Source organism: Poecilia reticulata, chromosome 20 (assembly GCF_904066995.2).
Source record: "Poecilia reticulata chromosome 20, P_reticulata-male-v2, whole genome shotgun sequence".
Lineage (NCBI taxonomy): Eukaryota > Metazoa > Chordata > Actinopteri > Cyprinodontiformes > Poeciliidae > Poecilia > Poecilia reticulata.
The window spans coordinates 24,140,737-24,164,522 of NC_088849.1; the positions used below are offsets into that span (position 1 = coordinate 24,140,737).

A 23,786-nucleotide genomic window follows, 5' to 3' on the forward strand; every position below is an offset into this window, starting at 1 on the left:
TGACGAAGATCAAGAAACACACAAAACAACCCAACTTGTAATACAGCCTCAGGAATAAAACAGTGAAAAGGTTAGTTAGGTCAGAGGTCAATCAAACGAATAAACGTCTGAGTAAATACTCATCGCAATTAACACACTGTGGTGAAATATGGTGGTGGCAGCATCATTTTGCTTTGAAGCAGCAGTTCATCCTGAAAACATCGTCGTTTTGAGCGTGATTAGCATTGAGTAGCCAAAATGAAAAGCTGTGTTTTCCAGTGAGGAGTGTCGATGCTGAATGTGGGATCAAAGAGCTTGAAATTTGGAGAAAATTAAACACCCCAACATCGCCTTTAATGCTGCCGTTTGGAGTTAGATTTTGGCTCACGCAGCTGCAATTAGAAGTCTGTGATATTTTTGGCGTGTTTGAATTTGCTTTGAGTTGCTCTCAGTGGATAAATCAAGGGAGGGGGTGTTAATGATTCATAAGTGGTATTGTAAATATATAATACTCTGTTTAAATAGATTTAAGGTCGCACAGTGCATCATAGATTAAACATAATTCTGGAGCTTTTTCCAAGCCATTTAATCCACAGCCTCTTAGAGAAATGTATTTGCTAATGATGACAGAAAGCCGTCCTGGTAAGTCAGGTGAGAAATGTTTACACGCCTCTCTTTGGCATGAATGTCATATTAGTTCTGAGGTTCAGACTTGTTTATATGGGCCGCTCAGTTTGTGTGACATGGATAATAACTCTCATGGCGACACACTGAGTTAGTGTATCATATGTAGTTAGTGGTACATATGAGAATGTTTTGTTGCAGAGCTCTGAGGCTCTCCATGGAAAACCTTCAGCTCAAGTGCTCTTGGATTTTGCAGAAATTTGGCAATGAAGTACGTCAACAATTCCACCTCTGAATGTTTCAAAACAAACAAAATGAAGGATTTGGCGGGGCCTAATCAAACTCTTCATTTAAATTACTACTTTTCTGATGAGGCCATGTTGGTTTTATTTGCTTTTTTCTACCTGAAACACAGAAAATTACCATTTGAAAACTGCAAATTGTATTTTCTCTGGTTAAAGTCTGACGTTCTGGAAGAAATGTAAAATCTGTTCAGTGGGTAGGTGTTTTGTGTACAAAATATATTTATAGTTTTGACCTTGTCAACTATCAGTAATGTGCACCTAATTGTTGTTTTACAAATCAATGCATGCTGTGTGTTGTATAATCATTTCACTCTGAGGTTCAAAGAAATCATTACAAGTGCAAATTAATATGGTGTTCATCCCGAGGATGAATCTCTGTAAACTTCTGACCGTGTCTTAGGTTTGAGAAGATTATCGGATTCAGGAATTGTAATTCTAAACTGAGCACAGCGCTGAAGTGAGAAGCCATTAATTATGCATTTCATTCTGGTTCTTCGTTCCCTGAAATAAACAGTAACCAGAGAAAAATCTGCAACCAAGATTTGAGAGAGCAAAGTGGGAGTAAAACTTGAGTTCTTGGACATTTATTCCAGGACAAACTGTCACTGTTTTGGGAGTCTAATGATGTAAGGACTGTTTTATTATGTTTGAAGTGTAATACTGTAGCGGTGAGAGCGTGATGCGTTGATTAGTCCCTTGTTCTAAATTAACTAAATCCCTCGGAACATGGCAGGTTCAATTGGAAGGGGGGAAAAAAGCAGCTTCATTCAGTGGCACTTCCAGTGCAATGAAGGTGCACATTTACATATCAAAGGCTGCAGCACCATGTCTGGAATTTCAAGTGTGTTCTGTTGTGATGTTGAAGAGCAGCAGCACTGACATGAGAGGAACTTGCTCTGTCCTCCTTACAAATTCCACTGTTGATACACTTCCTTGTTATGTCCACAGTAACACATGAAAGGTGCAGAGGAGCCCAGGCTGTAATGAGACGCTTCAAATGCTCAACTGAACACGGAGAAGGTGCATGCATTTTGTTTAAAGATAACACACGTGTGGATCGGTGTTAACAGATACTCAAATGGTGCTGGATTGGGAGTGAATAAGTAGGTCATCTGCAAGGAATGGGGAAAACATGCTAAATCATTTCTGCAGTCTGAACAAATGGCCTTTTTCCCCCTCCTTTTATCATTCTTCCCTTCTTGGGAAATTTCCCCCATGGCCCAGCTGATCTGATTTGAGTCCCTTAGTCAAGCGTTGACACATTAGCATGTCTTCTCATTAACTTAGACTTTGTCATTATCCCCTTCTGGTCCCATTTTATTCCAATTTAACAACAGATATACCAGACATACATGCACCATCATGCATCTCAGACACATTTAAAAGTCAGTGAGCCTCTTAGCATTAGCGTTTTGTTGTATGTAAATCAGTCCATAGAATGTGTTTGGAGGCTAATCATGCAGCCAGTGAACCAGATCATCTCCATATTCCCACAATCAAAACCTGTTTTGATCAAATCTACATGTGAAAAATACATTAACAAAAATATAGGAAGTCTACGATAAACTTTCTTTGTCCATCAAAAAACATTTAAAAACTTCCAAGATTTAAAAGGAAATTATAAGTTTGATTAAGTTTGCCTTAATCAATATAATAAATTCAAAACTTTTATATGACAATCTTCTCTACTATAGGTAAAGGCCATCCATTGGTCCACTTTTTAAATCATTTCTGATTAACCAAATTTTGGGATTCAATTCCACTACTTATGCTGAGGCCTGATTACTGCATAAATAAATGAGTCAGATAAAACCTGTCTGACAACATTAAGTAGGCAAAAAATAAAAATCACTTTTTTTGATTGTTCCGAAGTTAGTGTGTTTCGCAAAACTGCAAAGGAAACACTTTTTTGCTTCACACGGGTCATGTGATCAACAGTTACTACTGGTGGAAACCACGAAGAAGACGACAGGAAGTGGTAGGAGGACGATGGAGCAGCATGTTTTTTATTGACTTACCATGTGAACAAATTTATTCACGTGGGATTTTAGTTGTTACTTATTTATAGGAAACACCGCAACTGTGATTTTTCAACATTAATGTAATATCGACAAAGTTTCAACAAATGAAAAAGCAGCTACATTTCTGTGATTCTGTAAAGAGCGTGCCAAATTCCTCAGTTGACTAGTTGTCAATCTTTAATGCCAATTGTTGCAGTGAAAGGAGAAACAGACTCTCTAAACTTGGGTGGTGATTACTTCTTCACATAAAGCCATGTTGGGTTGGATGGCTCTGAAACATACTGTACGGGAGACAAAAAAGCAAAAACAGAGTAAATCTCTAATGGGGACAATGCTTTATTTTCAGCACTGTATACACAAACGAATCTGTCAGCAGGAAGTTCAGAACACCAGCTGTGTTTGTTCGAATATTTTAACACCATAAAACACACCGCAATATTGTCCTCTGGCAACTGGGCTTTACATGGAAATTAGAAGCTCATATTTCAGTCCTAACTGAGGTGAAGCACCAGAGTTTCTGCGTCTCCCTGATGAGAAACATGCTAATGAGGCCTGGTGTTCACCTCCTGCTGTCCACAATCCCTTGCATCGCCCTGCCTTCTCCATCCTCCCTCCACCTGCGCACAGATTTCAGCTGAGCTAGGCAGGATCATCCCCTGGCGTCCGTTTTGACTCAGCATGATCTATGTATGATGCGCTTATAACACAAAAACCCAGAGTGCATTGTCATACACATTCCAGGCGTAGTGGCTTTACCTTCTTTTCCAGGCTGTCTCGACGTAAGCTTTGCATAATGAGAGGAATTTGATTACATATTTGTGCATTTATTGCAGTCTGAGTCACTGCTTTTAGATGCAGACTTCCAGGAAATCAAATGAACTGGCTCTGAATGCTGAGATAATAACTGCTAAGCAGTCTTATCCTACTTCGTTGGTCTAACTTGATTGTCACGATCGGCATTTCACTGCAACGCATGCTAAATTCAGTTTGTACACAGCGCTATTGGTTTGTCTCCTGTCTGTGTCGTCACTCTTTGGGAGATATTGAAGGGGACAGAGTGAATTTCCTCCTAAAGGATCTTTTCTCTGGGCCCTGCCAGTTGCATTTGGTGTGCAATCAAACCAATCACAGCAGTTGATGGTCAGTGATTGCTTTCAGATTGGCTTGCCTCCACATAACTTTTTTTTTTTCTTTCCTCCAGTCGTTTTATGGACCCCTGCTGTGAATGTGAGGCGAGGTGGGACAGACAGAGGGTTAGAGATGCACCTGTTATCACGGTGGAATCACAGCTTCACAGCCTCGCTTCATTTCTCCTGATTGGCCTCTAATCAGATGGCTAATTCATGCAGATAAGCCATCCCATTTATTCTGCATCACAAGGCGTACAGTAGCTTGTAAAGATATTCAAACCCCTTGAAGGTTTTCACTTTTTGAAACGTATCAGAGGGGCATCGGTGTGACTGGAGGAGGAGTTCAGATTCCTTTGGCAGTTCTGATTTTTTTACTTTTCAGTTCTGAATTTTCTCTTGAATATTTTAGATATGCTTCACAAAAAAAATCTACAAATAGGTGAATCCAGGAAAACTGAACCACATATAGGGAAAGGGGGGATGCACTGTAGATGCACTGTAGTTTATTTGAAGGTATCAGCACACAAGTGGTTTAATAACTTTTTGGATTTTTATTTGGGAACCATTATTAAAACAGTTTTATTCTAGGATTGCATATAACTGCAAAAACACAAACATTTACCAAGTATTTTCAATCTAGTTTCTAATGCAAATATCTTAATACTCTTGACATAAAACAAAACTAACTTACAAGTAACTTTTCAGCAAGATGTAGTAGTTTATTTTAAGTAAATAATTATTTAATATTGATAAAAGTTCGACTGGCAGATTATTTAACATTTTCCCCATGTTGTAAGTGAAATATTCAGCCAGTGGAACTTGTATTTTTTAATCAATATTAAGAAATTGTTGACTGAAAACAAGCTTTTACATTTTACTGAACAGTCTAAGTTAGTTTTGTTTTATTTCAAATGTACCAAGATATTTGCGCTAGAAACTAGAACATAAATACTTGGTTAGATTTTGTGTTTTTGCAGTGCAAATCTTCTCACCTTTACTGCAACGCCTCTACTTCTGATTTTGAAGACAAATACATAAATGTTTTTCTCTGTGTAGCATTTAGCAAACAGAAATCATTGTGATCATTCTAGCTGACCTAAAGCGAGAGAAGTTTGGTTTGATTTAGCTTCACACTGAAATAGAAAAAAAAAAGGTTTGTTTGGTGTATGTAAACTTCTGGCTTCGACTCTGCGGTTGTAATGTGATAAAATCAATTTGAGGCGAGCCCTGCACCTTCTTCTCCATCTCCATCTAACAGTTGCTGTCTCTTTTCATACTCAGCACCACTCGCAGCACCATTACCAGTTGTTTTCACTCGCTGTCTTCCGAAACAAGAGAAGCCCGAGTCCTGGGGCAGGGAGATAGCATTGCTGCCATGGCGGACATGTTAGTCAATTTGAAGTACACCGAAAGGGAATGTCTCTCATGTGACTCCGGGCCAGCAGAGCATGACCAGCTGCTAGCTCGCCCAAGTATGGTCGGTCACACATGACGGGGCAGCAGACAGGCAGAGGCATGAGCGCGGGTTTCATTGCTGTCAGATGTGAGCACCTCAGCTGCAGACATATTGTGGAGGCAAATTCCTTCCCCCAGCTTTTGACTAATTGACCCTGAGTCGACGTGTCAGAAGCCTGAGGAGAAACAAGATATGAACTCGGTTTGGAGGCTTCTGAAAGTAAGGTGAGGAGTTGCTCAACCAAGTAACAGCGGCTTGACTTTTTATCGCTCTGAGAATGGAAATCTGACGTTTAACGTTTTAGGTTGATGATTGATTGGTTGAAGATGAATGAATACTACGTTCAAGCTTTTTATAGCAATCTGATTTGCAAGTCTTTTGGGGGTATGCCTCCTCCTTTGACTTTATGCATCTGGAAATAGCTCAAACTCAGCCAGGTTGGATGGAAATCACCATTAAACATTATACAGCAAAAACAAAACATATTTTTCATCTAGAGTCTGGTGCAAATATCTTAGTGCAGTTGAAATAAGAAAAAAACTAACCTACAAACAACATTTCAGAGAGATAGGAGCTTGTTTCATGTCAGTATTTTTGAAAAAGTACTAGTTCCTATGGCAGATTATTTCACCTACGATAAGATATTTTTCCCCCTGTTATAAAGTGGAACTAGTATTTTCTCATCAGTATTAATAATTTATTGACTTAAAACAAACTCCTATACATTTATAGAAAGTATTTTTGCCTCGTTTCAAGTGTACTAGAAACTAGACCAAAAATAAAGGGTATAGTTTTTGCTACATATTCCCAATTGGATTTAGGTTTGCACTTTGACTGGTCCACTCCTTTGATCTTTCCCATCCCATTGTAGCTTTGGTTACATTGAGCATCACCTACATTCCTAAAGTCTTTTGTCGCCTCTTCTAGGTTTTCTCCCATAACTGCCTTGTGCTTTTCACCATCTGTCTTCCCATTATTTTTAACCAGCTTCCCTGTCACTGCAGAAGAAAAGCAGCCAATGTCGCTACAGCCATATTTCACAAGTGAGATGGTGTGTTCAGGGTGTTGTGTTGTATTAGTTTTGCATATGAACAAAACAAAAGTTACATTTTTTTGCTCATCCATCTTCTTCCATATGTTTCCTGTGTCTTCAGCATCTTTAAATTAGGCTTAGTGTCCAGTGCCTCTCACCCAATGACCGCTGGTTCTGTGCAACTTTCCTCATCTTTCCTTTCAGCTTAAATCAGGGATATCAAACTCATTTTCATTTTTGGCCATATCAAGTTTGGAAATGTTCTTAAAGGGCAGATTGTCGCAGAATATATTTATATATAAACTTGAGTTTGCGATGTGGTTTAGGCGAATGTCCGTGGTTTTTGTAGGTTTGCAGTTGTGCCACACTGTGTTTTATGTTGAGCTTAAATTGCAGAATAATTAGATCACTGGCGTAGGTTTGTTTTAGAGGTACTGGAATAAAGTTGTGGATAAAAATGAGACTTTTCAGATTTTTGCTGCAAAAATTAACCATTTATCATTTGTCTTCCTACTTCAGATTTCTGCAAAACTTTGAGCTGGTTTATCACATAAAATTCTAGTAAAATACATTAAAGTTTGTGGCCATATTGTGACAAAATATGAAACAGATTAACTTGTGTGGATATCCTTGCAAATCGTGGTTATCTGGCTTTTTAATGGTGTTAAAAGTTAACGGCAGTCAGAGGACAAACTGCAGTCAGTTAAGACTCAGAAGGACTTGCAGCACCACTTGAAGAGCTCTTTACTCTCAGCAAGTGAACTCCACATGGAGAGGAAATTAGAACACAAGTGCTGACACAGTTCACAAGATTTGAAATTAAAATGTACTCTGTTGATGCAACCTGAACGGTTCTGTTTTCTGTCTTCCTCTCTGTGTTTGTAGCCGCTGGACTATGAGACCAAGAAGGCGTACACCTTCAAGGTGGAAGCCTCCAACGCTCATTTGGATCCACGATTCCAGAGCTTTGGGGCTTTCAAAGACACAGCAACAGTGAAGATTAACGTGTTGGATGTGGATGAGCCCCCGGTGTTCAATAAGCCCTCCTATGTGATGGATGTGTACGAGGACACGCCCGCGGGCACCATCATCGGGGCGGTGACGGCACAGGATTTAGACGCCAGCAGCAGCCCAGTCAGGTAAAGTTAAAGCTTTCACAGTGTTTTAAGACAGGTTGATATCATTAATCATCTTCTTTACGTCAAAGTCCCCAAGAAAACCATTCAAAAAGTTAAAAGTTCAAGTATTGAAGGTGCTGAAAGATTGGAAAAGACGTAAGAATTCCAACTAAATGAAGCTGCATTTGATGCTATGAAGGTTCATTTGAAACTCATAATAAAAAACTTTCAGTTGGTTGTTTAAGTCACATGACTTGGACTGGAGTCATTAACATTATGACATTAGACATGACTTGAATAAGTGTTCAGATTTCTGACCTAACTTGGACTTGCACCTTTTTACTTGAAAAGGCTTGACCAAAATCAAAAGTTAATAATTATCTAGTCAAATATCACACATTTAAGCAACAAGTTCAAAGAGCTTTACATCATAAAAATATCAATTTCTTTTACATTTGACAAATATCAAAATCATTAAGCAAACAAATGTATTGATCAATGTTTCACTTACTACTAATCTAAGGCAACTTTAACAAATAGGTTTTTAGCCTTGATTTAAAGGAACTCAGTGTTTCAGCTCTTTTGCAGTTTTCTGGAAGTTTTTTTCCAGATCTGTGGTGCATAGAAGCTGAATGCTGCTTCTCCATGTTTGGTTCTGGTTCTGGGGATGTAGAACAGACCAGAACCAGAAGACTTGAGAGGTCTGGAGGTTGAAACAGCAACAGCAGATCTGTAAGCCGCTCAGCGATTTATAAACTAGCAGTATTTTAAAGCCTATTCTCCTAGCTACTGGGAGCCAGTGGAAGAACTGGGGTGCTGTGCTCTATTGTCCTGGTTTTAGTCAGATCACCAGCAGCAGCGTTCTGGATCAGCTACAGTTGGAGGATTGATTTTTTTAGGCAGATTTATAAAGACATTGTTGTAATAATCAGTCCGACTAAAGATAAATGGATGGCTGAGTTTCTCTAGATCTTTCTGGAACATCAATCCTTTAATCCTGAAAATGTTCTTCAGGTGATAGAAGGCCGACTTTGAAACCGTCTTTATGTGACTCTGAAGGTTCAGGTCAGAGTCCATCACTACACCCAGATTTTGCACCAGATCTCTAGTTTCTACCTGTAATAGCTGAAGCTGTGAAAGTTTTGGCACATCCACACATTTATCTGTTCTAAGCATTTGTTCAGTGCTTCGATGGGTTCAGAGTCACCAGGTGAAATTGTATTGAAACTGTGCATTATCTGTGTAGTTATGGTAACTAATCTTATTTCTTGTTGTAATACGAGGCAGTAGGAGCATAAAAACTAAAACATTGTAATGTGAAAGACTGGTAAAAGATTACCCTGCGTTCATCTTATTTTTTTAATTTGTCATTAAAGTTTTAGCATTCTTTCCACAGAGGAGTTAAAATTTCCACTTTCTTTAAAACTTATTCAGCCTTTAGAAGCTTCACTGCAGGACCAAACCTCTTTTTCTATTCAGTGAGGATTAAAAACCAAAAGGGAGAACGACTGTGCCATTGCAGCCTGTGATTGAAGGTTTTAGATCTCTAATTCATTCATCAACGTCCGCAGTCTTCATTCATCAATGTCATCACGGCTTTAATCGTGAAAGTTTTGTCAGCTTTACTCATCAGTTTGAGAACTAATCAATCTATGTAGAACATTTGACTCTGTCTTGTAAAACCCTGCTAGCGTCATCTTCTGGCAGGTCAGCAATTGTCGATGACACGGTGTGACACGGAGGGAATATTCAAGCTTTGTAAGTGGTCTCATTATAAATGCTTGCACCTGCACACACAAAACAAGGCGTTTCAGCAAATAAGAGAGTGGATTACTGTGTTTGATCATTGGTTCAGAGAGTGGCTATGTCTTTCACATGCAGATGAGGTTTTTTTTCCCTTGAAATCTTAAGATATTTCTCTTACAAACTCCCCAGATATCACTCCTTCAGAAACCTTCCATCAAGGCCAAAGCTCTGTTTTGCGATTTTTAGGAAAGTCTTGAAGTTTTGCACTGAATTTCAATGAAAGCCCTAATTATCTATGTTTAATAAAGTCTGGCCTGGTTCTTTCACTCAATCCAAATGAATAAAACAAACCAAAAATAGTATTTGTCTAATTTTATGCACAGCTGTAGCAAACAATAATGACAACATTTCAGCTTTGAATTTGATAGACCCGATTAATCGATCAACGTTAGAATGATCACTTGTGTGGATGCAGAAATTTTGGCAGCTTACTTCTCTGCAGCATACTGCCGTGTATTAACACAATGCAACAATGGGAAGCCATCAGCAATGACCTTAGAGAAGCAATAAATGAAATTTCTCTCTTCACCTGTGATTGCCAGTAAACAATCAAGCAGCGAATATCAGTTTAAGTAGATTCTGTTTACTGAAATTTACCATTAAAAAATGAAGCAAATTTCCTCATCTTCTGTGAGCCATAATTAATTTTTAACCTATCCCTTGGAAAGGACAGAGAAGACACAGAAGGTGTGGGAGGATGATTTACACAAATGCTAAAGTTTTTTTTTTTTGCGCACATTCATAATAATCATGCAGCTACTGAGTGTAAGACCAGCTACAAAAAAAATATTTTAAACCAAGTAAAACGTATTACATGGTTAGCATTTAAAGTTGCATTTTCCATTAGTGATAAACATAATTGGCGCGGCTAAAGTCAGTTTATTTTTATATTTCCTGGAGAATGTAGACCTTTTACTCTGTCAGCCAACATTTCAAAATCCAACTTTCCTGTTATCTGCTGAAAATGTTAAGAGCGCATATTTTGTTTCTGCATTTTCTTTCAAATATTATAGATTTGCTGAACAGAAAAATCAGAAAATAGGTCAAATTTATGCTAATAATTTAGAGTTTTATTACACATAAACATTTGCAAACAGGGAAATCCTTGAATACTGAACTACAAATAGGTATCCACTTAACGCCAAACCGTGAAGGTTCTGATTTCATCCTTTATTCTTTTCTATTTTAATTACAAAAAAAGTATGAGATTTAATATTTAACATAGCAAAATGCTTTTCCTCTTGAAGATAATCTATTTGGACAATGAACTCAGTTTTGTAGAACCAACATGCTTCATTAAACTCAAGTCGCACTCTTTCCAAGTCATTCTCTATCCGTCTGTCTTTCTGCCTTCGTGAGCACTTATAGGACATCACTACCTCCTTTTTTTAAGCCGTAAAACATTCATCACTTCTGGATAACAATAGCCCATCCATTGCGGAGACAAAAGAAAGAGTGATTTAAAAAATGTATAAGGACTACTCACCACTTTTACAGTGTTAAATTGCTTCAGGGTGATGGGTACTCAGTCTTAAATGGCTGAAAAAGAGGAAATACCTGTTGCATGATGAGCAGTTGTTTTACTATTAATATTTCATCACGAGGAAAACAATAGAACAGCGGAAGCGGAGATTTGTTCAACAAGAAAAAGCTAATGCCCTCTGCTCTGTGGATCTCCACTTTGTCTCCGGTCTTTAAATATTCATCAGTAGCACAGATGACATTGTTATTTTCTGCGTTCTTCAGAGAGCAGCCTTGCATTGTAGGCTTCAAAACAATAGGACTCCATATGCCCTGTCATGCATAGAGAATCATGCTTTTAGACTTCAAACCAAACCCATTCGGCTACTTAGCGCTTGAAGTTTTTCTCCAGCTCGGAATGCAGAGTTGCATTGTTGGGTTATTCCTATAAAAGTTTAGGTTTTATATTGTGATAGTAATCATAAGAATTACAAGACAGCAACACTCCAGTCTCCAGTCCAGCAGACTCTGTTGGATTGGGAACCAAAACTGCAACATTTGTCACACTTTCAGGCACTTTCACGCTCTACTGTGTCAAACAAACCAAACTCTTTGAAAAAACTGTTCATCCCCTCGCCTTTGATGGCGCAGCACCAAAAACTAACGAAGAGAACAACATATAAACCTCTGAAGAAGACCCTGAATGCAACTTTTTTCTTCAGGAAATATAAGCAAACGCCGAGCGACGCCAGATTTTAGTGATTGTAAGATTTATCTTTTGTTTTTGATAAAGGACCACAAACCATTTCTCCTGCTGCCGGTAAACTCTCACGTTTGCCATGATTGTATTTACCCAGAATGCACTTGGCTTCCTGCTTTTGGAGCACTTGCCGGTCCGCTCCAATCTGTTCACTTCAATCGTGCACAGACCGAGGTTTGTAGGTGGGCCAGAGTTTGGATCAGCGTTTGATTGCACATTGACACCTCCCCATACAAATTGGTCTTTCAACATAGAGTTTAATTTAAGTAGACTAGACAGGAATGGAGAAAAGGTCTGAATGAACCATGAAACATCACCTGTAAGCGTGGAAGATATACAAAAGCACACCTCTTCTTTACTGAAATTCTGTCCTGCGTTTGGTTTGATGCTCATATATAGGGAAGGAATTTTACTGCTCTACAAAGGAGGAGATAAGAGTAATTAATTTTCATATCTACAGCTGTCGCTGCCATGGACTCAGAGCTAAGGAGACTCTTCAGATCTGTGATTTCTCTTTTTTTTTTACAGCTGTTTATCAGTTCTGCTGAATTAACTCAGATCAGCTACAACAAAAAGTATTTATTTAATGTTTTCTGCCCAACAGGGATACTGTATTTTACTCCCTCTAGTTTGTCTTTCATTTTAAGACATGGTGAGTTCTTAGTATGACTTGGTGCAAACCAAATAAAACATATGTATTATCCAGTAATGCCTTCTGAAATAAAAAAAGAGAAAATAATCTGTTTGCCTTGAGGAAAAATTATAAAGCATTGATCTTTTGAACTCTTGATGGGAGTTTGGCTGCAGTTTTCATCAAAGAGAGTCTCGCTAAACTGGTTGGACACATGCATGTTCACTTCAAGGCTGCAGGCAACGCAGAGAGACACGACACGGACAAATCAAACCGGAAACACTCATGAAGTCATTTGGTTATGTTTCTCATTACTGTAAAACACCAAATGAGGGTGAATGGGTATTTCTCTTAATGAAAAAACTCTACAGCCATTCATATTATTTTCTATTAGGATGAAAAGCTCAACAGAAAAGAAAAAAATCAGAGTATGTTGCCAAAGAGGTTAGCCTAGTCCAGGCTCAGCCTCACGAGAAATTACCAACCTGTTTTGTGGAAGTGCCTTTGGGCAAGGCTTCAAATTCCCACCCTGTGAACTCTTTGTAAAGGGGAATAAAATATGACTTTCCTCTAATGGAATTCCATAGACGATTGTATGATTATTAATGAAAAAATGCAGTTTTTAACATCAAATAGCATAAAGTGATGAATGAGGCTGTCACTGGCCGGTGCTTTGGGTTCTGATCTCTTTTTTTTTCTTCTTTCTTTTCTGGAACTCCATAGTTTGCATTCAGAGCAGCCAACTAACACCAAAGACTCACTCCGTAGAGAGAAGCATCCCTGCTTGTTTTGGACACCAATCCCAGTATTCTCCATGCTTTTGTTTTTCATCGGCAGAGGAAGAGATTGATACGCTTTCAACGGGCCCTAAAATGAATTTATGTTCCCAAGAAAAACATTAGCTCAGCATGGCCAAACGTGTGCTCCATTACTCGATTGGGATGCATGTGCAGTCCTCAGCACATTTGGTGGAAATGACCGTTCAGAATGAGTGATGAAGACTACGCCAACATCTCATTACACCCAACTCATATGAATACAGCATGGGGAAATAAGTACTGAACACGCCAATGTTTTTTCTCAGTAAATATATATCTGACGGCGCCATTGACATGAAATCCACACCGGCTGCTGGTAGCGGTCCAAGTCATCCACAAACACAGTGGCATGAAAACAAATATGTCCACGGACTAACAAACACATAGTTATTGAAGTTTTTGTTTAGGCTATTAGATTGCATCTGGATTCTTACTGGATTATCGCTCAAAACAAAAAATGGAGGGGAAAAGTTTTCTTAAACTTATTGAAAATTGATTCAAAATGCAAAATAAAAATCACATGCGTAGAAATTCACAGTTTTCATGGCACTTAAAAATAACATCAGGTGATCAGAAAGATAAAGACAGGAAATCAATAGAAGGAAACAGAAGTAATGGCTCCAAACAACACAGGATATGACATATTCTTCCACATAAGTTATATTCAGATCTAGAAGTTCCTGGGATCCGTTCTACGCCCTCTGAAGTTCAGATGTCCCCACAGATTTTCCCTTTACTTACAATTGTAGTATAAAGTGCTTTGAAGTCCTTTGGTTGACAGGTTCTTATACAGACACAAGCAATACACTATTTTACTGGAATACAATTCTAACAACTGATGAGAAGGTTGTCTTAGATGTATCTTTGTCTAAAAATAACATTGTTTTCTTGAGATTCTGGTCTTGCTTTTACCATTTTTTCCATTTCAAATGCTCATCAAGGACGGCTCACAAATTTTCTTTCATTTAATACAAAACCGAAAATGGCTCCACTTTATGATAACTTCAAAATCCAGCAGTTGTACACAATGCTTTTGAATTTATGTTCTCTCCACTTCTGCATTATTTGACATTTTAGAGGTTTAGAAATGTATTAATACCGATACAAACCTTTACAACAATAAGGTTGACAAAGATGTGAAAGAGCTTTTTTCCACTCCCATTATGAAAATATATATAGGCTGTCAAAAATGTCTAAACCAGCTATATTGGTTGAATTTGAAAAAATTACAGCTTTCTAAACTAATAAATTTCAGCTGATTTCTTGGCTTTCTGTGACTTTTAGCTTATCTTCCCATGTTAAATACTTGGCTACTGTAACTTCTCATTGTATGTGTGAATTCATTTGACTTTTACTGAAATCTGGTGGGACTTTTTGTGTCACTAACCCCTTTAATAAAATACATTTACTAGGGAAAAACATTAATTATTCAGCAAACTACAGCTGAAATCTTGAATTCCTTTAAATTGAGGATTTGAATTTGTTTAGAGTTGCTTTAGATTAGAAGTAAATGATACACGGATCTTAGTGCGTATTGAATATGATAAAATGTAATGTTGGTGATTGTAGTTTGTATGATGTAAAGCACTTTGAGCTGCCTTGTTGCTGAAATGTGCTCCACAAATAAATTCAAATTGTAATGAATAGGGAAAAATACTGAGATGTTCAATTCTTACGTCCCTTCTGTACGAGTCCAGGGGGGGAATTACTCCACTGCTAATTCTTCAGTTTATCCCATTAAACAAACATTTTCTTTCTTCCAGGTATTCCATCGACTGGAAGAGTGACTTGGACAGCTACTTTGACATCGATCCGGTGGAAGGAACGATTTCCACAAACGAGCTGCTTGACAGGGAGAACATCGCCCAGCACAATATCTCTGTTGTGGCAACCAAACTCAGTGAGTATGACAATGAGATCAGCTGTGATTCATGCAGGTGTCGCTGACCTTCCTCCTCCATAATCTGTGTGAAGGATTTAACGCTCTTTTACTCAAGTCAATACTCAATCCCATTTTCCCAGAAAGGTTTATAGGCGGCCATAAACCACGATGGCTGGCTCTCCCAAAGGGTTGTATCTTCAGGACATCGTCTCCTCTCCCATTGCTCGCCGCGACATTGCTTTCATTTTTAACTACCTTTTTTTTTTCCGGATGGTATTTGGAGGAAGTTTTTTCAAACAAAGTCAACTTTACTTACCCCACAGTAAAGTGTGAACCATCCCAAATTTTACAGCGAGCAGATGCATGACGGAACCGACGCTGCGGCTTTAAGACGTGCCATCAAGCTAATTATGTTTATTATGAAGGAACTAGAGCGAATTTCCGCATAAATAAGCAAATCCATCGTCATCAAGTCATCAAATCGGCTAAGAACCGTCAAAGTCATTATCCCAGAGGCAGGCTGGCGCTCAATCAAAATTACACCCGCTGTATATTCATTAGGACAGACTGTGAAATATGGCCTGTTAAAACTTGAATCATTGTCGCCTTGGAAACTGATATTACTCACTTCCCCTCAAGGTCACATCAGTGACATTCTAATTGTGTTCTCAGTGTGTGTGTTCGTGCTTTTTCGTGTGGTTTTATGCATTGAAATTAGGAGACGAGGTGGGCTAAAAGGATTTGGTGCGCATGGCGGAGGATCGGAAGGCAGATGGGATTTTTATAAGGTTGCTTGTTTTGGTCTGTCATTCCTGATGAAGGAATGAGGGAGGATTTCTGCTGATTTCGCCCCTTTCACAGCTGCTTTTTACGCCTGTCTTCTCGCCCCCGTGGACTCTCCCTCTCCGGGGAAACAATGATGATTTTTTCCTCATCAATTAAAAATAAAAAGTGTTAAAAGTCGATGTTTAAAAGTAACTGCTGGGGATGAATGAAGCGATAAAGAAAGCAGCTCAGCATTTGTGTTCGCGCCTTGAGTTCAGTCTGACTTTGACCTTGAGTTAGTTTTGGCAGAACTTGCTGTTCGGGGTATTGAACAGTTTTTATGGCTCCTCTGTGCTGAGCTGTATTGTTATCACTGGAAGAGCGTCTGTCTATTATGTGGGTTTTAAACCATGAAGAGCAACAATAAGTGAAGTTGTGCAGATACCTTAGGTGTAAATACAAATAATGCGTTTACTGAGGAGAGGTCATGCTGTCTGAAATATTTTACTCTCCCACAATAACATGTTCTTATTGAGGATTAAGTAATGGATGGAAGGCATGGGCTTTCAAGGATATCTGTGCCATGTTTATTATTTGTATTCATAATCCGAATGCAAATGCTCATAATAAAAATATGATTTGACCCCTTAGACTTTTTGTTGTTGTATTCTCCTGTGTGAATATAGAACATGGTTTGCAGCTATAATTAAGCTTAGGAAAATTTTCAATTTAATGTGGGTTTGGGCGATTATTTCTTTGTTTATTTGCCTTATCTCTAAGGAAAATGCACTTGTAAGATTTGAAAAGCTTGGCAAATACCTCTCTGCTAATGCCATGCAGCTTTTACTGGTGGCAGGGTAATAATGTTGTTTACTGGAAAAACAAGGCTTTTCATCAATGGGCGTAATATCAATGCAAAGGAATGTTGAGATGTGAACTCATTAGGTTGACAACTGGTTTTCCAGTTTAACATTTTAAAACAGCTACATTGGGAGTAAAGTTGTTTCCAGGTCTAATCCAGGTTCCCTTGACAAATTCAGAGATTCTTCATCCATCCTAACCACAAACTCCAACATGGCTGCCGTTCATAAACATTAGTGGTTGCACCTTAAATCAGCAGACGTGGTTATAGTGCCCTAAAGTTGTACTTGAGTAAGTGTAGCACTACTTCAACATGTTTTTACTCATGTAAAACTAAAAAGTAGCCATCCAAGAAATTACTCAAGTAAGAGAAAAAAAAGGTTTTCATAAAAAGGCAGACCAAAATATACATTTATGTAGAAATGTTGGTATTTTATTGGCCAAACTGGAAAAAAAAAATCATTTAAATAACATAATTGCAAAATCAGACAAAAGACAAAACCATCTAAATCAATTACTTTCAATATAAAACTGCAGAAACTGGATTAAACAAGCTTGTTCTCCATACAGATATTTTACCCAAGAGTAGCAGTACTTTTAAAAGTAAAATGTACAGCGCAGTAAAAATACTCCTAAAAGTAATTTATTTTTTCAAAATATTACTCAAGTAAATGTTACCAGTTTCTATCAGATGCCATTGACAGCTGGCCAACTTTTCCTCACAACTGTGATTCTGACTCAATGCCTGACACCACAAATTGTTGAGACTTTTACTGGCATTGTCTTGTATTGCTAACTGTAATTAGCCTGCGTATTGAGCACAATAATTAGCAAATCCCAATGGTTTTTCCCCAACATGCAACTGGAACACAGTAAATTGGGAATGACGTCAATCCCAGATCCGGCTGTGATTATTGAGGTAAATAGAACGCGGCAATAACTGGAGCCTGGAGCAGCTTGAGACGCCTCTGCATTGCTGTTTTTCCAAAAGCAGTAGTAGGTCATTGTAGACATTTGTTGTGATTCCTACCTATATGCTTTATTTAACGGCCCAAAAATAACAGAAAAGGCACATTTTCAACACAGCCATCTCCAACACTGGAGAAAACCTTTCACTTTACAAACCTTGAAGAGTTTTTATCTGTCCGGTCAACCCCAAACGCTGCAGTCATGCATCAAAAAGACAGCAGTGTATGCTGTCCTATCCCCAGGCGCAGTCTGTGTTGCTTAGGGTGTGCTAAGGAAGAGCACGGACTGCAGTAACAGATTGTTGTTTGCCAATTAAACCCAAATCCAATTTTTGGGGGAGTGAAAAACAGTGGGAAGATCTATTAAATGCAGTAATAACCTTAGCTGGATGCAATTAGAGAGCGCTTTCAAACCCCTATTTAAGTCAAATGAAAATTTGTCTCATAGTTTTCATGAAGTTTTGAGTTGTGAGTTTGCGCAATGATTCTGTCAGCGGCTGCACTTTCTAAAGATTAAATTCCACATCTATCTGCGCTTGATTGCTTGTAAAATGTAGATTGTTCCATTAAAAGGAACCTAATTAAAACAAGTGAAGTTCAGCAACCAAGCAGTTTAAGCAGACGACTTTATCACTAATTTTTGAAGCATTTCCCAGCAATGCAGTGTTGTAACTCTGAACGTAATGAAAAGGAGCAGTGGGTTTGTTGGGTTGAAAAGCTGATGCAGCCAAGACTGGAATGTATCCACTGTGCTATTGCTCCATCAAGTGGTCTCAATGATGTACTACTTTTATTATAAGTTTTTCAAGTCTTTCAAACGATAGAAGAAAATGTTGCTTTTCAGCACCTGAAAGTGAGCGGCTTTAAAGCCCAATATTACAGACTTTATGACCTAAGAGAGCATAAAAATCATTTTGAAGGCAGATCCAGAGATTCTTCGCTGGATGAGCATAAATGTTGGTGTCTGGGTCAGCGGAGAGCAGCAAATCCTGTGCTCTTTGTCATAGCAGGGTTGGGAAGATTGCTTTTTCCATCAAGGTCAGAGTCGGGTTGACATCTGAGCCTGCTCCTCCAATCCCTTCAGGATGACTACACAACCCCATTCTCAAGCCCCGCCGCCACCGACACGCCGAACCCAGCCAACACACAATGCATACCTCCACACACACTAAGCCTCCCACTGCACAACAAAGCCCACTCCCACATCAAATCCATAAAGTTTTCCACTTGCACAGAGGGAACATTTCCCTTTTGTGTCCCTGCTGGGAGGCAACGGTGTAGCAAACAAGCCTGAATTCCGGTTAGTCTCACTCAGGGGGGCTTTCAAACTGTAATTACAGTGGGCGGCGCGTTTTATTGCTCAAACCAGAAGGGGAAAAGTATTCAAAGAAATTCCAACAAACTTTTATAAACCTGCGCTTTTTTAGATGAGCGTAAAACTTCTAATTTGCAAAATAGGAGCATCTGGGCATTTTATGTATCAACATGTCCTGGACGCATTAGAAGTTATAAACGGGGTGATTTAGAGTGCATCTCTTCAAGGACGCTCTGACTGCATATTGGAGCGCTGCAGCCTCTTTAACCAGTCAGCCATCCCATTGCAACAGTGATAAAACCGCATGCTTGGCCGTGTCATAAAGCGGTAGTCCTGCAGACGTCCACTTGGTGTCAGTGCTGTGAAAAATAAAAAAAAATAAAAATGGTTTTTTGTTTTGTGCTCCTGTCTGCAGACAGCCCGGTTCTGACCAGCCGAGTGGCCGTCACGGTGCACGTCCTGGACATCAACGAGTTCCCGCCTGAACTGGCCAGTCCTTATGAGACCTTCGTTTGTGAAAACGCCAAAGTGGGACAGGTACGCTCATTACTAACCCCTCTGCTCATTTCAGGTTCTACCAATACGGAAGAAGATCAGGGCCACCGGAAAAAAAATGGAATTCTGACTTTAAACTTTGACTTTAATGTCAGAAGAAGAGTTTTTTTATATGAATAAAATATTAAAGATGGAAAATTACAAGACAAATTCTACAATCGTTAAGCAAAGATGAAACAAAAAATGCAAATACTTTGTAAAAATTACACATTCAGCAGCTTGTAAAAACACCCTCAGTGACCAAGTTCTGTCTGACATTATGAGTCTCATGTTTAGAAATTTTACTCCACCGTTTGGTTTTTTTTACGACGTTTCAGTTTTTTTAGGTATGTGTGGACAGATGGGGCTTTGAAACCAAAACATTTTAGTCCAGTTAAAATCTGGATTTGATTAGGCCATTACAAAACCATGAATATGTTGTAATTTGAATATTGTTGAAATCAGAATATTACATATTAATGTGGCATTTCTTGCCAGTTATTTCAGAAAGCAAAAACTTACAAAAAGATCACATTTTTCCTCCATCATCTCTCTACACAGAGTCCAGTTGGAGTTGCTTAACTAGAACCTTGTTTTCCTGAGATTCCTTTCTATGTAGAAAGTATCGAATTGCCCATTTTGCAGAGTTCAATTTAGTAGCAGAAGCAATAATAAAGTGCAGCAGCGTTCTGCATATAGCCGCTACCCAGACTGCATTTCAAACTGTATATTTGGGATGCGGCGGGGAATTTGCCAAGGTGCATTGTAAACTACCTGTGCCTGTAAATTAGCCCATTAGCTGGAATCTATATGCAGTTAGCGTTGTGCTGGAGCAGCTTCTCTGGCAGCCCATCAAATCACCGCGGACCCCTCTCATCACGCTGGTCCTTAGGCCCGCTGCAATCAAAACAACGGCTGTGCCCTTCATTTGAAGGCATCGCCGTCTTTACCGACACGGGAATCTAACGTGTTTTCTTCCCTCATGATTGGATAGAAACAGCAATTGATGCCTGAAAAGAGAGTGTTGCTCTCCTTAACTATGAATTTATGAAAAGAAAGAAAAACACTCTGTTGGAAAACAGTTTGCTCCTCACAAATTCATGTTTATCTTGCTCAGTGAGGTAGAGGTTTCCAACATAAAACTGGTCTCTGATTTCTTTTCTTTAGTTTGTGTGAGAAAAAAAAATCTGAAACTCAGAAATGTCCTTGTTTTTTCTGGAAAATGTCTGGAAAAACTCAGATATTTCTGAGTTTTTTTGGCAGAAATTTGCTCATTTTTTCCTCATCTATAATGGCCCTGATACACCGTCATAGATTTTGGACTTTTTTTCTCTGAATCATTTAAATTGTTTATGCACCATCAGACAAATCTAGTATTAAAACTCAGAAATGTCAAGTTTGGGAAAGGTTTTCTGAGTGGATAACGTGCAGCTCTATAAATTCTTTAAACCTGAAAAAACATGTTTGCGATTATTCTTATATGCCAAGAACATAACTGACTTACACCTAAGAATGCTTTGTTGTTTTTTTGGATTTTGACAGATGGGCACAAAATTAAAATTCCTTAAAAAATTCACATACTCTTCCTTAATGCAGCTAGTTTACAGTATTCCCAATGATTAGGCAGTTCAGCTCCACAGTAGAAGCGTATTATCTCTTCTAGAGGTCACCTTGACCTCCACTGCTTTAATTTTTAAATTTGTGCTACAGACTGATGTAACAGCTGGCAAAAATGCTTTGCTGTCTTATTACAGCATGCCTCTGCTTTGTGAGCCTCAATTATAACTTTCAGAGTGCCTGGCATCTGGTTTAGGAGGCTGATGGTTGCTGATTGTTGGAGAAAAGTTTTGTGAGTCAAACTCTTTATGGACCTTTGAAATTTACAACACCTGGTCTGATGCCTCTAAACAAGCCATCACTCTGTAAATCTATAAACACTGAGAAATGTTATGGGAAATGCTGGATACTTGGGAAAATGAAAACTCTAGCTTGCTGATTAACAAAGGTCAGACTGAAAAGTTTCACAGGGGCCCTTGGTATTTGCTTAGGGATCTCAACCCTGTGCAAACAGCTAAAATCACAAATACTTAAGAACTCCTACTTATGCCTATAATTGCCTATTTTACTAGGTCAACCCCCAAACTTACTTTAATATGGTCTACTGTACAAGCTAATATCTACAGGTTTCTTAATCACCAATCTTAGTGGCACAACCAATCAGTGCCAAGGAAAATAAATTGGCTGCTTTGCAAACTCCGGCCATCCAAACGTAGGATGTCCGTTAGCTTTGAGCCTACATATATATTTTAGATATACTCTTCATATGCACTTACATTACACGGAAAAATATATATTTTCCCCATATTTCAGAGCAACGTGTATGACAAGGATGATAATCTGTAAACTATAAACATGTTGCATGTTACTGTTTTTGCAAATGTGCATAACGCTGGAGAGCAAAAAGATGATTATTTTACATGCCAACCATAGCTACACTGTCACAGTAGAATAATTCTGTTAAAAAAATAAACCTGAAGATGTAGGCATTATTAATTTAGTCCAGTGTGTCACACCAAAGTAAAAAATGCAGAAAAACCAGTGAAGAATAACTCAAAATCACTCATATTCTTTTATTCCTCACTCTATATCTACTGAAGTGGTTTATTAATTAATTTAAACATCTGCTCTACTGACGATCAGTCAGAAAGTTTGCTTGTGGGTCACCCTTTTTAACTCAACCAAAGCACTCTGCATTCTGCAGCACATCTACATGTCAAGGTTGTCAAAGTCAAGCTAGCATAACTGACCTACTTCCCTCTTCATTTTTTAATTAAAACTTTTTCCTGACCTTGTCATCTAGTTGTGGCAGTGCTGACATTTAGTAGCAAACCACTGCATCCCTTTTCTCTAACATATCATTCATACACTTAAGATTTAGAGCGTTGTGTTGATAACTTGACAGCTAAAACAAATGCTAATCACTGTTAGCAAGCAGGATCTTATGACGTCACACTGCAACATTTTCATACATGCATGATGTCTTCATAAAGTTCAGAAGGGTATATTAGATATCTGGTAGTTGTCTGCCCCAAATAATTATTTGAAACCAAAACTTTTGCGCAGATCTCATGCAGCAAAACAGAGACCTAAATTGAAATTCATTTATTCCCTGTTTTTACCCCAATTTACTTTAACCTTCACTCCATCTCTCCATTTTACCCTTCGTATTGCCTCCTTCCTCGCCCCCTCCTACAGGATCCATGTTTTCCTGCAGCGTTTCCACAGCGTGATTTCACCAGGTGTTGCACACAGCTGGGGAACGATAAAAAAAATGTTGATCTGCTTCTTGAAAAAAAAACCAAAATCCATCGTATACCTCCCCCCGATGATTATCTGCACCGGCACAGCCGAAATACACACACAGTGCCTGTTTTGGAGTGCCTCACGCTGTGGCCCCTCTGATTGAAAATAATTTGTAACCATGATGAAACCAAGTACAGGAAATCAATATTTTTTTCATGTAAATGTGTGCCTCGAAACAAGAAAAAGCCTGGAAATTTGCAGGTGAAAAGAATCAGAGTCAAGGTGGTTACATAATTTTACATAATTCTTCCTTAATTTTACAAATAATGGTTCACGTAGTCAGTTGGTCAAGTGTGAAATGGGACAAAGCAGAAAGGAAACATAAAACAAGTCCCTCCCTATTGGCTGTATTTAACAGAGACAGTTCTCTAATGTGTTTCTGCTGTTTAAGGTATTTGCTGTGCTGTATTGAAATGCTAAACCGGCAAATCAGCCCATTATGCAGGAGTAATTACACTGATATTTACACCATTTACCGAGCATCCTTATCTTTCTTTGCCTCCAATGCAGCCGAGTGTGAAAGCAAAATACATTTGAAGCTTTCACATATACAATGGAACGCAGTAATGAGCAGCTGCAGCCATGACTGCCACACTCATGATCACAGGTGGGGTGGGAAGTGTTTCTGAGTGAAGCAAAGGGGGAGTTTTCCATGACAAATTCTAATTAAAGAGCAAAAGCTTTGCTGTTTCGGCTGTTCCTGCCTGCAGTGTTAAGCAGCATTCAGTGCATCCAAGATGTTTGCCAAATTACAAAGATGCATTTAAGAAACTTTTTTTTAAAAACCAAATACCACCTGCTGAAGTGTCTGGAAAAAAAAAAGCAATTCCCTTGACTACCCAATCATTGCAAAACCATTTGCTTAACATCTGCTTAATCGCTACTGCAACATGCTTTAAAAGTAAAAAAAAAAAATGAAACACAGAAGCTGCCTTGAAGTTGACCATTTCTGGAAC

The 23,786-nt window shown here is 38.6% G+C and overlaps 1 protein-coding gene and 1 long non-coding RNA gene across 3 annotated transcripts in view; one reads left to right on the plus strand and one right to left on the minus strand.

Annotated features, from left to right (window-relative positions):
* LOC103456689 (cadherin-12) overlaps nucleotides 1-23,786 on the plus strand; it is a 151,690-nt gene that overhangs the window by 115,241 nt on the left and 12,663 nt on the right. The window contains exons 7-9 of the mRNA XM_008396402.3: nucleotides 7,434-7,687; nucleotides 14,906-15,042; nucleotides 19,349-19,470. Coding sequence (XP_008394624.1) covers nucleotides 7,434-7,687; nucleotides 14,906-15,042; nucleotides 19,349-19,470 — 513 coding nt within the window. The remainder of the gene's footprint in view (nucleotides 1-7,433; nucleotides 7,688-14,905; nucleotides 15,043-19,348; nucleotides 19,471-23,786) is intronic.
* Nucleotides 1-23,786, minus strand: part of LOC103456690 (uncharacterized) — a 49,577-nt gene that overhangs the window by 4,840 nt on the left and 20,951 nt on the right. The gene's annotated exons all lie outside the window — the stretch shown is intronic.